General features: G+C 36.8%; 1 protein-coding gene across 1 annotated transcript in view; it reads right to left on the bottom strand.

Annotated features, from left to right (window-relative positions):
• Positions 1-8,238: 8,238 nt before the first annotated feature.
• The window catches only part of NEIL3 (nei like DNA glycosylase 3), a 57,813-nt gene continuing 48,015 nt past the window's right edge, over positions 8,239-18,036 (bottom strand). Inside the window, exons 8-10 of the mRNA XM_032298710.1 lie at positions 16,663-17,083; positions 10,402-10,576; positions 8,239-8,809 (exon numbers count right to left, since the gene is read on the bottom strand). Coding sequence (XP_032154601.1) covers positions 8,627-8,809; positions 10,402-10,576; positions 16,663-17,083 — 779 coding nt within the window. The 3' untranslated portion in view covers positions 8,239-8,626. The remainder of the gene's footprint in view (positions 8,810-10,401; positions 10,577-16,662; positions 17,084-18,036) is intronic.

Below are 18,036 nucleotides of genomic sequence, written 5' to 3'. Positions count from 1 at the left end.
TACGTGTTCCTCTTCATCCTTCCCTTTCTGTTCAGTCACAGGACATTGTCCTTTTTCTCTCTTCACTTTTTACTTCATCACATTTTTTCTTTTCCTTTTTTTTGAGACAGAGTCTTGCTCCGTTGCCCATGCTGGAGCAAAGTGGCATGATCATGGCTTACTGCAGCCTCGACTTCCCTGGCTCAAGCCATCCTCTCACCTCAGCCTTCCAGGTAGTTGGGACTATAGATGCTTGCCACCACACCAGGCTAATTTTTGTATTTTTAGTAGAGACAGAGTTTCACCATGTTGGCCAGGCTGGTCTTGAAGTTTTGACCTCAAGTGATCTGCCTGCCTCAGCCTCCCAGCATGCTGGGATGACAGGCATGAGCCATCGCACCCAGCTCTTCATCCCTTTTTAACTTCTTTTTCCTCCCTCATTATTCTTTCGTTAGAGAAGCCAAATGGATTCAAATAATAAATAGTATTTCAGTCTGGAAACACTGGGCTTTCTCCCCACCACCCCCTTTTTTTTTATCAAGCGCACAATTGATCGAAACACTTGGTTTTCCTTCTGCAACTTCCTAGAACAATAGGTTTCTTCCATTCTCTGCTGTTCCCCAGGGCCTCTTCTGAGTACTAGATTTACCCCTTCTCAAACAGATTTCAATGAATGGGACCCTGGAATGACTTGGGTCCATCGCTGTGGGTGAAAGCATGTGACTCTATAATCTGCTTCAGTGTTTTCATGTACTTGAAGCCACACTCTCAGCTGCAAAGTAGAGAATGAGATTAATTTTGGTAATAATTAACACTCATTGTTCTGATACATGATTTCTGTCTAGAATATGATATGTGCCTGGGTTAATCTGAGGCTTTGGATCTCAAAATATGTCATGTATGAAGGGCATTTGTGAGTTCTTTCATGTTTTCTATTTCTAAATTTTTGGTGTCTCATTGGAACCTTAATACTCACCCCAGCATCTCTTCCAAATACTTACTTTTTGAAATTCTGGACTCTGTTCTGTAAACATAATCTGTATGTCCTCATGCTTCCCTGCTTTTGCACTCTTCCCTTGACCCTTAGTCCCCTTGCTGTAGGTTGTAACTCAAGTCCTTCTTTAAGGTTAGTCATTGCTCTTTCCTCTCTGAAACATTCCATGGGAATAGTTGGGACACAGAACAGTAGTAGTGCTATTAATAATAAAGATAATAAAATTAACTCAAGAGCTTTAACCGCCAGTGCTAAACCCTTCAGGGGGATATTTTATTTTATCTTCACAACAGCCCTGTAAGAACTGTATTGTTACTGTCATGTCACCATCTAACAGATGAAGTATCTAAGATTTAGCACACAGTAGCCAAAACTTAGTAAAACATTGAGATCCAGGTTGTATGGTTAAGTCAAGGTAAGGGCTGGTTCAGATCTTGGGACCAGCAGACTGACTCCAGAACTCAATTTTATTCCAGAATCTGAGTGACTAACCACCATGCGCGCCATCTCCCACAACACTGGCAGGATTGATCATTTTTTTCACTTGTTTGAGTTCCTCTGCGTCATTAGCTTAGCATGTATCCCAGTGTACATTGGCTTGCTTTTCTGCCCATAGGCTCCTTAAGGAGAGAGCGATTTATTTATTGTTGTATTCTCAGAACACAGAACTGGCCTATTGCAGGATCCATTTATAGCCATGAAACGGGAATTGATTCTTTCTTTACACATTTATGTCTCCATTTTCTCTCACATACCTTATGATCTAACCAAACAGGAATATTTGGTATTGCTGATACCTTGTGCTGCTGCTCTGAGAGATCTTGGTATATGAGATGCCTACTGCCTAAAATGCCTTTCTATGTATATAAATCCTCAAGGTGACATGTCAACTCTTTCCTATCTCTTTCCCGAAGCTCTTCTAGCTCCTGAATCAGATGTGAAATTTCCCTTTCTGCAACCTTTAGCACTTTGCTTAAAGTGCTTATTTTCCCTTATCATTCCTACTCATTTATGTATCTACAAGATCTCTTTAAAAATATCTGTCCCTGAATCTTTCATGTAGTAGGTGCTCAATAGAGATTAACTGAATTAAACATTTATTTAAATCAGTTAGCTTTGTTTTCTAAAAAACGAAGAGGTTCAAAGTCCTGGGCATTGTAAGATATAATTATATGTACTCATCTCTATAATGTCACTAAATACAGTGTAGACGGAAGGCAGTATTATTTTTATATTCTCTTTCCCTTTTACTGAATGCATGTCCTTTGATTAATTTTGGCCTATTTGTAAGCAAAGTTTACAAAATATCAAAAGAAAAGGACTTTCATTTAAATTATTGGAAAGATTTAACAGCTTTGAGATACTGAGGAATTTCTTTCTCTTTTATAATAAACCAGTAACACTCTTCAGTGACATTTCACTGCATTCATGTTTGAATAGTGGTAACGAGGTTGAAAATGTCCAATAGACTGACATTATATTAAACCTCCATCTACTAAGTTAACAAATATTTACCAAGTTTCTACTGTGTACAAGGTAAAATACTTGGTAAGATTCTGTGAAGAATAAGGAAGAGTCATATATAATTTTTTTAAGGAATGGAACGTTAAGAAATGCAGAGAGGACAAATATAACCCGAGGCAGACCGTAGTATACTCCAGAAAAGATACCGGTGCTGTAAAGACATCCACAAAAAGAAGAAGTTTCCTCTTTTGGGAAACCCATCAAACACTTCCTTTTTCATTTCCTTGCCCAATTTGCTAATACTGATGACCTATAATATACAATGATAAGTACCTTTAGAAAAGTACATGAAAACAGTGGATTTTTAAAAATAAAATAATGGAACTAAAATATATAAAGAGAATTTGAAATGAACTTATGGGAATTTTAACATTATAAATTTAACATACGTTAGAGAAGAAAAATTACCATAACCTCATCATACCATAATTATTTTCATTTGTGTATTTTTTTCCTTTTATTTTTCCTACATAGATGATTCTTGGATATTTGCACATATTAAAGACATGCAATTCTGGGTACACCTACTTTTCCTTAACAAATGGAAAAGGAGAATAGCTTATTCAGGGTGTGGGCATCAGTGCGTCACAAAGTTCATTCAAACCATGGCTTGTGCGATACAGACACACTTCCTACTTAACCTACAGAAGGCCAAGTCTCCTTAGCCGAACAATTAGAAATGGCAACACCACCGCAACAATAGCAACAAAGTCTGTCACACAGAGTGGTCAGAGAATTAAGTGAAGTAATCTGTGGCAAGTGTTTAGCACAGCAGCTGTTGCAAAGGGTTTAAGAAACAGTGGCTCTCAAAATCTGACTCTCAGTTTTTTCTCTAATCATTAAAATATTTTATATTCTTGTGATACTGGTTTGAAATATCAGGAAATGGGCAGATAAACTCCGAAGAGATGAATACCAGCAGATCATACGGCATCTCCCAAGTTAAACACAAGGATGAACAGATACGGGCTCTGAAATCTGACAACCCTGTCCAGGTTCTGCTGCTGTGGCAGTCAATGTGGCTGATGTGGGACGATAGTAACTTTTTCTCTCCACCTAGTGGTATAAGGAAACACAGGCATAGAGACATCTACTCTCCCCAACTCCAGAAATAACAGGCAACTCAGGGAATCCCCTTCTGTGCCTGCAGACTGCACCACTGGGGACTGATAAAGAGCCGCAGCAGCACCAGAAGAAAGGAGACCAGACCTGTATTGCAAAGGCTCTGTAAATGACATTGTCATTGAAACCAAAGCCTACAACGTAGGCTGGAACCTATACACTAAACCTAAACAGGGTGATGGGCATGCTAAAATAGAAGATTAAAATAGGGTCTAGGCTCTCCTCACATAACTGAAACATCCAGGATATGATGAAAAAAAAATCACCTGTCATGCCCCAAACCAGGAAAACAGCAACCCGAAGAGAACAGATACTCAACTGAGGACAGCAGTGAGAATTGTCAGATTTGGGGATTATCTGACAAGAATTTTAAAGCAGTTGTCACAAAATGCTTCAAGTATCAATTATACATGCTCCTGAAACCAATGGGGACAAAAGGGAACATCTTAGCAAAAAACACAGAAATAATGTTTTTTAAAAAACCAACTGGAAGTAATAGAAATGGAAAATACAATAACTGAAATAAAAAACTCACTGAATGATCTCAATAGCAGACAGGAGATGACAGAGAAAGATTCAGTAAATTTGAAGACAGATCAATAAAATATACCCAGTTGGAACCAAAGAGAGAGAAAAATAGACTGGGGAAAATGAAGAGAGCCTCAGGGATCTGGGCTATGTTCCTCAGGGATCTCAGTAATAATCTAGTAATCTAACATTTGTATCACTGGAGTCTCAGAAGAATAGGAAGAGTATGGGATTGAAAAGCATTGGAAGAGATAATGGTTGAAAACTTCCCAAACTTGGTCATAGATATTAAAAATACATAATTAACTTTTACAATTAGAATATGGTAACACTTCACATAAAATGTAGAAAACTCATATAATGGTCCTTCAATCTCTTCATCCTTTACGATATAGCTGTCAGATATGTCTGCCTGCATTGTAAATTTCACAAGCTCATTTCTTACTTTAAAAGTCCCATATAGTTTAAAGAAACTAAGAGGAAATACTTTGTATTCCTTATTTGCAATGTCGTATTTTTTGTATTGCTTCTTGAATATTTGGAATTCCATCTTGTATTAGCATCCACTTTGATGAACAAAATTATAAAGCTGCTTTAAAATCTTTGTTTACCATTCCAACATCTGGGTCATCTTAGAGTGGGTCTTGGTTGATTGTCTTTCCTGTAAAACTGGGTCACATTATTCTGGTTCTTCATATGCTGTGTAATTTTGGACTGTATCCTGAAGAGTATATGTATTATATGGTAAAGACTCTGGATTTGGTATGCAGCAAGTTCTCACTTCACATCACTGATAGGTTCATGGAAACTGCAACTTTAAGCAAAATAATGTAAAACAGAACCAATTTTCCCAAAGGCTAATTGATATAAGGCAGAGTTAAGTTCCTATGGCATATTCCTGGTCACTTCTAAATAGACTTCTAATGTTAAACACCAAACTTCTAAATAGACTTTTAATGTTAACACCAAAGTAAATGTAAGCTGTACATATATTTAAGAAAGATGAATGAAAAAAAAAATTTACTCAAATTTTGAATAAATTCATTCACCAAACTGCATCCAGAGTAAATTCTTTTTCTTTTTCTTAGTCACTCAAATTTTGGAGTGACTGATGGTGGTTGCAGTGGTGACGGGTTAACTCACAGAATAAATGTTTGCAAATGTTTTGTACTGTGTTGTGCATTTGTATAATTATTGTATACTTGGCAAATTTTTATTTTCCTGTAATTCATATTCATTCATTCATGTTCCAACCCACTTATTCCAATTCTGGGTTGCAGGTGGTGGGAACCCATCCTAGCAGCTCAGAGTACCAAGTGGGAACTCTCCCTGGCCAGAATGCCCTCCCATGAGAGGGCAACTCACACTCACCCACACTCACTCATGCTGGGACCATTAACACATGCTAGTTCACCTAAAGCACATATCTTTGGGATGTGGGAAGAAACCCAGTGTCCAGAGGAAAACTCACGCGGACATGGGGAGAGCATGCCATCTCCAACCAGATAGTGGTCTTGGCTGAAAGTGATTTTTTTTCTCATAGTTGTAACAAAACAATGTTGAATGAAGCATTAATCAAGGACCTGGTGTCGTCTTCTAAGGAGTGTTGATGTATTTTGCTCGGGAGCAGATTAATTTGGTTAGATTCAAACTGCAAAATCTCTTTCTTGCATGGCAGATCATATCTTTGCTCAGCTCTCTTATCTTCAGCTTGCTTTGTTTGCAGTTTGTCTCATGCATTTATGGTTCAGTGGTCAATGACATCAGCAGAGTCTCCAAGTCCTTTCTGAGATTTCCCCCTTACTTCCCAGTGGCTGTGGCGGCCAAAATTGCCTGCTGACTCTGCAGATGAGAAATATTTTAGGTTTTCTAGTGAAGTTTTGGTTGGCCTACTTGATTCTGTTTTTGTTCTGCCCTCAGGGCAAAAGCTGTAAAAAATGGGAAATCACCTCCAGCTGATTTCTTCTTCTACATTTCACAGCCCTCAAGAATCTGCCTGCTTTAGTTTACTCTCCAGCAGTGCTTTTGATTTTGTCCAGAATCTAGAGTTATCATCTGCAGAAAGGTTGGGTTCAGCTGGAGCTGACCAGGGCACAAGGAGGCAGAAACCCCCACAGAGATTTTTATGAGAAATTTTGTGATAATAGAATTAAGTCTGAAAGACTGCTGTCTTTTTAAACGCTCCTCCTTTCCAAATGAGAGCTTGTTTTTGTTCTTGTTTGAACCAGAATGCATCTGGTTCTTTAGGCCTCTCAGATGAGTTTCTTCAGGCCAGGCGCAGTGGCTCACGCCTGTAATCCCAGCACTTTGGAAGGCTAAGGTGGAAGGATTTCTTGAGCCCAGAAGAGACCAGCCTGTCTCTATAAAAAATACAAAAATTAGCCTGGCATGCTGGCACACACCTGTATTCCCAGCTAGCGGGGAGGCAGAGGCTAGAGAATCTCTTGAGTCCGACAGGCTGAGGCTGCAGTGAACAAATATCATGCTACTATACTCCAACCTGGGCAACAGAGTGAGACCCTGTCTCAAAAAAAAAGTTTCCTCATTTAGACCCTGCATATTTCTTATTAGGATAAGGATCTAAGTTTATCATGTACCTATTGTTTCGTTTACCTACATTTCCATGTAATTAATATGCACATTTTTGGAGACCAGACTTTATGGAAGTCCCTTGTACCGTAAACGTTTTTTCCTCTTTATTACACAATTAGCTTGCAGTTTCCTATTTTTTTGTTTTTTTGAGATGGAGTTTCGCTCTTGCTGCCCAGGCTGGAGTGCAATGGTGGATGTCAGCTCACCGCAAATTCTGTCTCCTGGGTTCAAGTGATTCTCCTGCCTCAGTCTCCCAATTTTTTGTATTTTTAGTAGAGACAAGGTTTCTCCATGTTGATCAGGCTGGTCTCGAACTCCTGACCTCAGGTGATCTGCCAGCCTCAGCCTCCCAAAGTGCTGGGATTACAGCACCCGGCCGCAGTTTCCTTCTTAATATACTCCCTAAGTACTTCACATCAGGGCAGCTAAGATTGTCAACTGTCCAGTCCAGGTCCTGGTCTGTTCTGTAGACTCACTGCCCTGTTGAGCAATTTGGGTGAAGATCAGTGATCCTAGGTTGGTCCTGTCTTTTCAATGTGGAGTCAAAACAAAATACTTATAAACCTATAAAATATGTTTTGTTCTTGCCAGTAATTTCATATACTATTAACTTCTACAGCTCTGCATGGAAAAATTAGTGGTAAAATGGGAAAGTGGTTCAAGCCACCTTCATGCTGTCCTTTAAACAATAGATTCAACAGCTCTGAAAGGACTTTTTTTTTTACAAGCATGCAGAAATACCTTAAGAGTCACTTTTTATTGAGGGGGAACAATCATAGTGATCTGTGCTAAAGTATAAAGAAAAGCAGGGGGAAGGGCGTTAAAAATGCAATAAAATTTGACATGAAAAGTACATTAAGCTTTTGAAATTGACTTACTTAAAAAGTAACATGTTAAAATGAAGATTAGAAGATTTGAAAAATATAAATCAACCCTCATTTAAACACCTAGATGCAAGTTCTTCTTTCCTTAAATGTCACTTTGATAGTCTGCATCCCCGTCACTTTACATGAAAACACAAATTTAAAGTCATACAAGGTTTGGCATCGCCCTGGCATCTAACAGGAACGTGATGTTTGTTGTACAGAATTTTAAAAATAGATTTTTTCATAAAGGAGATCTTATTTCTTAAATTTTATTTAATAATACAAGAAATATCTTTAACTTTTTTTTTTGAGATGGAGTCTTGCTCTGTCACTCAGTCTGGAGTGCAGTGGCATGATCTCAGCTTACTGCAACCTCTGCCTCTCGGGTTCAAGTGATTCTCCTGCCTCAGCCACCAGAGTAGCTGGGACTACAGGTGCCCATTACCACACCCAGGTAATTTTTGTATTTTTAGTAGAGACGGGGTTTCACCATGTTGGTCAGGCTGGTCTCAAACACCTGACCTCGTGATACACCTGCCTCAGCCTCCCAAAGTACTGGGATTACAGGCATGAGCCACCGTGCCATGCCAATATCTTTAACCTTATAAATAGTGGTAGTACATAAGAAATGTATTCACTACAGACAGAATATCTTATTGTGCTGCATAATAATCCTTTCCTAAAAAAAAAAAAAAAAAAAAAAATCACTGCTTCTCCACAGTTACAAGAGACCAAGAGCATACTAAAACACTTTATTGTCATTGCTAAATGCATTAAATATACATCCTAAATGGAATATGCTGTACATCTGATAAAAACACATAGAACATTCATCAAGGCAAAAAGAAAACAACCAATGATGGAAAGATGGCACACACAAGAAAAAAAAAAAGAACAGTTCTCAAATATTGCAGTAACTTTTCAATGTATCATAGATATTCCACAGCCTTTCTATGAAACAGAGGGGGACCAAACATTATACACAGTTTGAAGAGATTAAATGACAGCGAACCTACAGTTATTAGCATCCAGGAATAATTTTTATTCCTGGCCCATTTTCTGCCCACTGGAAAAAATTGCACTGTTTTTCCTTCCCAAGAGGACACACAAAAAAATTCTTTCCATTGTTAGGTCCAATCTTCAATACTGTTTTCATGATGGAACGTTTGCCATGGTTGCAGAATGGGAAGGACAGATCTGCCCACTGCAGGAAAAAAAGGTAAATTTAGAAGTTTATATAAAAGTTATCATGATGTACAGGCTGACCCTAGGCGCATGTGATGAGTGCCATATAGTCTTCACTGCTGTTATCATTAATTTGACGTTGTAAAACAGACACTTAGTTTTTGCCCTTAAAAAAAACTTATATCCTAAAAGAATCATCTCTCTTACAAATTTGTTTGAATCACTCAGAAAATTGCCACAATTCTGAGCTTCCCTGTGTCTGTTTTACAGAAGTTTCTTCAGTTTGTTAAGAATAATTGAAAACTACCAAAATCTTGCTATAATCACCGATAGCCCTGCTATAGGTCTGTTTCAGTTAAAACTGTAAGAGCAGACGAGGCACAGTGGCTCATGCCTTTCATCCCAGCACTTTGAGAGGCTGAGGCTGGAGGATCGCTTGAGTACAGGAGTTTGAACCCAGTCTGGGCAACCCTGTCTCTAAAAAAACCAACCAAACAAAACAAAACAAAACTGTAAGATCAAAGATTTGTCATGATTTTAGTATTAAACTTTCTTACAAAAAGAAAGAATCAAATAGGGACTTACCCAGACTAAATTTGACAGATTCTATTATTCTTATTAATTTTGACCTTGAGAGATATGAAAAAGGCTACTATATTTTTAGAAATACCATGATTATTGCTAATAATATTTTCCCATTACATCTATAAAAGCTTCTTGAGGAGGAAATCTGTGAATTTTGTGGGGTAGAGTCATATTTTGTTCAGAGATTGAGGTCTAAAATCACTATCCAATTTTCTCTGGGAAATTCCTTAAGAAGGTATCATAGTGAAGACAGATATTTGATCTTTTCAAAACGTCCAACCAGAAAATCTTTGCTTTAGCACTGAAACATATCAATATTTTCTTTTTTCAGTTCTATTCCAGATGAAGCATAACTAGAAAAAATATGTATCTCTGAACTTTAGAATCACACTCAGCTTGATGAGATGCTCACACGAGGAATACTGGAAGTGAGACCAACTAAACGGACCTGAGGTTCTTATCTCCTATCTTAGGTTCATCTTCAGGGACACATCCACAGAATGGGAAGGCGTGAGGAATCGCCTATTGCTAAACTGCTATTGTGCCATCAAGTTTTTGGGTCAAGTGTGGTTAAGTAGGATTTGATAAGGTTAATGTAAATCTCAGGCATGTAAACTCTTTTTCTTATAAACCTTTATCCAGTGCATAAACAAAGGTTTGGATGTAGCACTGAAGTCAGGAAGAACAAATTCTTACCTTGGATTATTATTAGCCACATATGTACTACTATTACTTACTAGTTACTCAATATCTTTCTAACTTTACATGCTACGGGCAACACTTCTAGACTTGTGATTACAAATGTGATATACTCTAACAATGTAATAGCTATTATTTTATTAAATTTTTTTGGCTGAATATCTGAATTTTAAGGTATTCAACATTCAAGATTTAGATTGAATGCCAATATGGCTATTTCAAATTTAAAGGTAAAAGGTCAAACTGGGTAAGTATTGCTACTTGTTACATGTGAATAACCAAAGTATTTAATTACGCTGTAGTAAGCTAGATAAATCTTACACATACTTCAAAAAATCCACATTGTGCTTCTCTAGGTAGAGGACAGGCATAAAAGTGCCTGCCCTTGTTTTCACCATCCTTCCTCACGACTCGTAGAATGCAGAGGCGGTTGTGTTTATTACAGCGAGGACTGCCAGGATATAAGGTACGAGGGCCATCTGTCATATTAATTTGAAGTTCACTGTAATGACAGGTTGTAAAATCAGTACAGCATAAGAGTGCTAAAGGGACTGTTCACAACACTTTGCCCCCACATGTCAGATTTTCACTTGTACAGAGAAATTTTATCAAAAAGTGGACCATGACATTAGGTAATTACACAAACTGCTGTCTTTATTCTTTGTTTTCCCAGGTAATTCTCATTTACTTCCAAAGTTACCTATGTACCTAAAACACATCATTTAAATTTCTAAAGAACAAAATCAAATTTTATTTTTCATTTGTGATATTCAGTTCTTTTCTTACCCAATATTACACTGTAGCCACTTTTATTTCTTCTAAAATATTCTCAAGTCCAGGTTCTCCATTCCCACTGGCCCCAAAGTAGCTAGTCACAATCTTCTCTAATTATTTTCTCATCGGTAGCAAACTCTCATCAATGGCTCTGACAAGGCCATAGAAATCACTCTGTCTGCTGTCCACTTTAAAGACAATTTTCTACGCTTTTCTTTGATCAAGGGTACTGTAATAGTCACAATCATATTCCTGCAAGAAACAGGCTGCCTGGCAGAGAGCAAAAATGTGAATTTTGTAAAGCTAGCAGAGAAGCTTTATCTTCCCCTACAATTAGGATCAAGAGTATTTGGAGGTTATCCTCACAGCCAGTGTACGCAAGCTATAAACAGAATTTTCTTTTTGAAAAGATGCTTAATTTTCTATGTTGTACATACTTTAATAATGCCTTTATAAGAGTTAGTTTTTAAATAAACTAGTTAATGAGAAAGTGTTCACATTCATTAAACGCAGAAGCATCCCCTTAATGTTCCTATTTTTTAAAAATTTCTTTAATGATAAAACAGTTCATCCCTTCTCATCTTTTTGGTAAATTTCTAAAGAACAAAATATCATTCTTAAATAACTGTTAAAAATACTTTAAAAAAATCAAATATGATTTCCCGTTTTCCTTGTTTCCTAAACTGCACTTTTTACCCACTCGTTTCCAAAATGATGCTTCAATGCATTGTATGTAATTGAAATGTTCAGAGAATGCAATCTTTTATTTCTGATGAGATTTACTGAAATTAATTTATCTAACAGATACTTAAATATACTGCTTTAAATATGTTTGCTGGGATGAACTCAAACATTCTGAGGGCAGTTTTCTAAGGTTTCTTCGATAGCCATTTGTAAAGTAAGAGCAGTTGTAGCCAATGATAAATAAATCATGATGATTAAATTCTTCACCAGCAACTATTTTGTTGGTACCTTGTTCAGGGTAGAGGGGTGGTGGTTGTATTTTAGAGTCATGGGTAAAACACAGAAATAGGAAAGCTGAGAGGCAAAGAACTTTTCTTTTCCACAACCTTTCAGTTCACCGATTCCCTCCAAAACTCCATTTCACCAATCTCCTCCAAAACTTTAACTACAAGAACAGCCAAATGTCTGAACAGTTGTAGCGAAGTCAAGAGATTTCACAATTAAGGCAACTGGTTCATAAACAATGCTTTCTTTAACAAAATTAAAGGAGAAAAGATTAAGAATGTTAACAGAAATGAATGAAATGATGCTTTCTTCTTAAAAATTATGTGCACATAAAAAGCTTTATATCTTATTTTGGAGGTGGCTGTTTTGGATAATGGTTGAACATTTTCTAACCCACTTGTTTCAACCTAGAAAGCTCCAGGGTTCCACATATCCAGGAAGAGGTTTAGATTCTCTTACTATTAAAGCTTTTCTCGGGAAAAAGGCGAAGGTAGAAGGCAGGACTTAAATAGATAGGAAAGGCCCAAAAGTCTTCTTTCCACCTTCCACTCCATTTCTTCCTTTAAAAGTTAAATTAAAAACATAACCACATGCGATCTTATTCTTGGTACTCAGAGTGTGGTCCACGGACCAGAAGCATCAGCATCACCCAGAGCTTGTTGGAAAATACAGACATATGCATCCCTACTCCAGATTGCCTGCAGAATCAGAATCTGCATGTTAGCAGGATTCCCAGGTGATTCGTATGCACATTAAGTTGTGACTCACTGAGATAATGTAACCAAGACACTGATGCCACCTGTGACCACATGGGCTCTATATATGTATGGCTAATCTTAATTTTATGATAGAAAACATTACCCAGGATAATTAAATGTTCTGGTTAACGGAGGATATCTTAGTTCCTCTTTGTTTTAATCATCTAAAAACTTTCTAAAATGTGGCAGATTTCTTAGTTAAATGTAGCATACAGAATTGTCAATTTCAGTGATCACGACCATCATTTTGAATATTAACGCTGGGTTATAAATGATCAGGAGCTGGCAAACCTTTTCAGATAACATATTTTAGGCTTGTTGGTCTTATGGTCTAAGTCTGTTACCACAAAAAGTAGCCACAGAAAATATCTAAACAAATGGAAATAAGCTTTTCACAACCAGGTGGTGGCGTGGATTTGGCCTTGCTGGCTGTAGTCTGCTCATGTACATGTCATGAGACTCCAGAACAATGCCTGAGGCATAATAGATTCTCAATACTTATTAATAAATAAAACTGAACTGAGACTAGACAAAAACTATCATCAAGAAGAAAGACATTACTAAGCACAGATCTGTAATTTTAAAGTGAATATTATTTTTTCACAGTCAATTTAACAGTTTAACTCAGGGGTGTCCAATCTTTTGGCTTCTCTGGGCCACATTGGAAGAAGAAGAAGAGCTGTCTTGGGCGACACATAAAATACACTAATACTAATGATAGCTGATGAGCTTTAAAAAAATCAACAAAAAACTCGCGTTTTAGGAAAGTTTATGAATTTGTGTTGGGCTGCATTCCAAGCCATCCTGGGCTGCATGTGGCTCACAAGTCTTGGGTTGGACAAGTTTGGTTTAACTTATTTTATAGATAGGGTGGTTCATTATAGTAAAAATACTGTCTGAATTTTTTTGGATTAATCAGTCCAACTGAATGTAGATTTTGTCACACAGGATTATTTCAAGGATTAAAAAAAAAAACAAAAGTGAAATGACTCATTCTGGATGATCCCAGGTGGTTCTGAAATCGTTAGGCTGAGAACTCCAAGAAGTAACCCGGAAACAAGGACATGGTGTCAGTACTTGCACTGGTGATTAAAGATGGATCTTCAACACCCCTGACGGCAGCAAACATGAGAAAATATTAATGATTTTGTTACTGTCATTTCACCCTTCTATGTGAGCCTTTGCACGAACTCAAGAAAAATTTCAACCTACAACACATGCATTCCTTGAAAATGCATCACTATGTTTTGCTCTGTGTTGACAATAATTGGATCGACAACTTAAACTGTTTTTAGTAATTATTCTTAACTGCTTAAAAATGGGTTCAATCATCTAATTTAAAAGCCAATAGCTGGAGAGTGTACACATCTATCTCAAGACCAACCGGAAAATATGCCTCATCAACATTGCATGTATTGTGTGGTAATGAGAACAGTAATTAAGAGAACAAAAGTCAAAGTAATTATCATGTAATATTAAAGAAAAAATAAACTGGCTATAAATTATGAATGGACCACCTGCTTTAATAGTATTATGCTGTGAGCTTCTGCTAGGCATCTTGTCCACAAGATGAACACTAGAGCTGTCAGACAAGGAGAAAAATGAAATAAATGACAGTAATTTGCAATTTATTCCTTGTAAAGTAGCTGGGTGCAGAAGGGCTGCTGGGTGAATTTATTTCATCCCTTGACATTTATTCTGCTGGTTGATCTTGATTGATTGTGGAGTCTCAGTCCTGGTGTTCTTATATTCAATAGATACGCAGGCTGTGGCATTTCTAAGTAATGCTGTGCACTGTGATTAATCATATGATCCTATCACTAATGGCTTATGAAGGAATCATTTAAATTTAAGGTTACATTAATGTTTTTAAAATCCCTAATTCATTAGTTAAATTGTCTAAGATTTTCTACAAAGCACTAAGAGAATAAAAATATGCCAAGATATTTCACCTAGGTACAACGAATGCCACAATATTTTAAGATTATCGCTTCTACTTTCCACTTCAGCCACGGAACAGGAAAGACTGGAAATGATTTTCTCCTCCAGGACAGCCTCCCAACTCAAACATCCTTAACTAACTTCCATCATGAGGCATTAACTAGGGTTAAAGTGAAAAGGTGGTGGATTTATCCAGTCAGTTAAAAGTTCAGCCCCCATTGCTTCATTCAAATATGAGTATGTGAACAAAACTTAAACCAGTTATCATAAATGATTACGAACAAAACATTAAAAAAATAGTCAAGGATAAATCATCAGGATTAACTGATGGTAAATTTCGAGTTGGAATAGGAAACTTGGAGTAAATGCATCTACTGAGCAAAGACTGTCTCAGAATTTGTTATGAAATAAGCTTTAAGGATTCCTACAGGTTGATCTAGGAGTTTACACCAAATGGTCCCTCATCTCACTGCTGAGAGGAGGCATCTACCTACCAGGAAAGGCATAGTTAATAAGAGGAAAAAACGGTGAATCTCAGAATTCCACCAGAGATTACCCTAGGTCCCAATCAGAGCACACCCCTCCATATCCGTAGGTTCCCAATCCATGAATTCAACCAACCTTGGATTAAAAATATTTGGAAACAAAAAAATAATAATAAACAATAAAAAAAAGTATACAAAGAAAACTCAAAACAGTATAACAATTATTTACACAGCCTTTACATTGAATTCAGTATTATAAGAAGTAATGCAGAGATGATTTAAAGTATATGAAAAGGTGTGCATAGATGATATGCAAGGACTATGCCATTTCGTAACGGGGACTTGAGCATCTTGCAGATTTTGGTATCCTGTCATGTTGCCTGTAACTTACGATAAAAATGGAAATGCTGGCAGGGCGCGGTGGCTCATGCCTGTTAACCCAGCACTTTGGGAGGCAGAGGCGAGCGAATCAGCTGTGGTCAGCAGTTCTAGACCAGCCTGGCCAACATGGTGAAACCTTGCCTCTACAAAAAATACAAAAACTAGCCAGGCATGGTGGCGTGCGCCTGTAATCCCAGCCACTTGGGAGGCTGAGGCAGGAGAATTGCTTGAACCCGGGAGGTGGATGTTGTAGTGAGCCAAGATCACGCCACTGCACTCCAGCGTGGAAGACAGAGCAAGACTCCATCTCATAAAAGAAAGAAAAGAAAAAGAAAAAAAGGAAATACTAAGTTTCCTGTGTTCTGGTTAAAATAAATCTGTAAATCTAGTAGACTAGCTCAGGAGTCTTCAGGTTTTCCTGTGAATATCTTGGATTACTTAGACAAAATTGGAGTTTATGTGATTGAAATGCCTTGTCAAGGCCTTTTGCTGAGTTTTGGGGGGAAAGATGGTCATAGTTAGTTTTTTTATTTAAGCTGGGCTACTCAGAAGATGTCTCAAGTTATGAACCAGAGATCTGCTAGTACTTTGTTTTGTTTTTCTCATGAAAACTTGTGTGGTTCCTAGCTAATTTTAGTTGCTCAGATGTTTGCTAATTCTAAATAATAGCATTTGTTAAACTTGCAAGGTAAATCTGTTAAATAGAGAAAGTAAATTTAGATAAACTGATAGGCTAGATAAGGTTTACTCTAAGATGTGAAAGATCTAAAGTCAATTTCTTTATTAAAGGTAGGAAGAGATATGACTTTATTCGAATAGTCGATACGTTTCATTATCTTTGTATCTGATATAAAGCAAAAGAGACACATTGATAGGTAATTTACTTACTCTTCGGGGTGACGATCTGAATCTAGTAAGTTTCCTTTATTCCTAGGATATAAAAGGCTATGGCTTTATTCAAGTACTTGATCCACCTTGTTATATCAACTGGTATGAAGTGTGAAAGATGTGAATGTAATAACTTTTCTTGTTTCTTAAAGATAGAGAAATATCTAAAAAGATTCTTTAAAATATTAGTTTGTCTCTATTTTGTTATACCAATAACTGACATGAGAAAAAAAAAGTGACCAATATACTCTTGTTATTTAAGACTTCTTAATATCCTTGAATTTTCCCAAAGGATGTGAAAGAGAAATGATTTGCAGTCAACAACTGCATCTCAAAAAAAAAAAAAAAAAAAAAAGTAACTGTCTTAAAGACCAAAGTTAAAAACATCATACCTGTTAGCATATCCAGGGTTGTAGCTTTTAAGATCTGGTGATGAGTAGTGGGCTGTTTTCAGTTTTTTATGTGTTGGACTGAATAACTTAGATTCTGAACTGATTGTAGGTGATACGTTTGCTTTGCTGGATAGTTGAGTTATATCGTTTGTTCTCTTCTTGGAGGGGTGCTGGGTATCACTCAAACAAACAGCAGGAGGAGGAGATATTTGAAACTCCTCATCTAGTATCTGGTTTTGTTTGGTTTTTCTTTCCAAAGTACTGGATTTATTGCTAAAATCAGTCAAGACAAGAGTTGTAGTTCCAAATGTAGTTTTCCTGTTGATCTTTACTTCTGTATGAGGTTTTCCAAAAGTATTACATGGGTACTTCACTAAGTTGCTGAAGGCAGTAGAATTTTCTTCATTCTTGACCACTGAATCTGGAAGAAGAGATAAGTAATTCTGCAATAGTCCTATAAATATAACTACTGACTATGTGAAACATCTTTTTATTTGATCAAAATATTTATGTCACTTTATTACGATGAAATATATAGAACTAATCATACAAAGTTAGTTTGGGGAAGTCAGAATCAATCATCTTCTGGCTAGGAAATGAAATACTATGTAAAATGTAAAATTTCAACTTACAGAAACCCAGAGATGGGTTTAACAAAGATTTATATTTGCTTTTTATGATGTTTAAGCATTTAAAGGTCATTCAGCTATCAGTTTTGCTAATATTAGGCAAAGTATTAAAAAGTGGTAATTAAGAGATGATGTCCCATAAAGCTTTAGGTCAGCAGTTACACACCTGTTTCTAGACTAACAGGACTGTTTCTGTGAATGGAAAGACAAAGTGAAGGCTTATTTAAAATAAGTAAAGATGAATTACAAAGACTTAAATCTATTAAATACAGTGTTTCAACAAAGTATCAGACGATTTTGAAATCTGTCCAATAATACATTTTATATCATCATTAAGATGTCTTTCTGACTCAGAAACATTAACAATATAATAGTTAATGAGACATAAATGCATTTCAGAATGTTGAATTCAGTGTGGTAACCTAAGATCGTGGTTTTCCATGGGTTCTGTCTCTGCTGAATGATACTAAAGAAGAAGGGATAGAAACAGGAGATGCAGCAAAGCTGTGCAACGGGTGATGTCTGTCTTTCTGGCCCAGGGAACAAAACACAATATGACAGTTAACACAGAGTGGGGGTCCATAAGTCAACAATGAACTTTCTCATCTCTAATTAAGGGAAGAAATAGCACTTTGAGAATACAATAGAAGCCGCAGCAATGAAATGGCTCTTAATCACAGGTTTCCTCTGAGGTTTTACATGTTCTAAATGCATGAAATCGTGAGCTATAAAAAGTTATTTTGAA

Source organism: Sapajus apella, unplaced genomic scaffold, assembly GCF_009761245.1.
Source record: "Sapajus apella isolate SASKATOON/1434 unplaced genomic scaffold, GSC_monkey_1.0 scaffold39, whole genome shotgun sequence".
Taxonomy (NCBI): domain Eukaryota; kingdom Metazoa; phylum Chordata; class Mammalia; order Primates; family Cebidae; genus Sapajus; species Sapajus apella.
The sequence above is the reverse complement of the archived record's forward strand: the minus strand, read 5'-3'. Positions and strand labels throughout refer to the sequence as shown.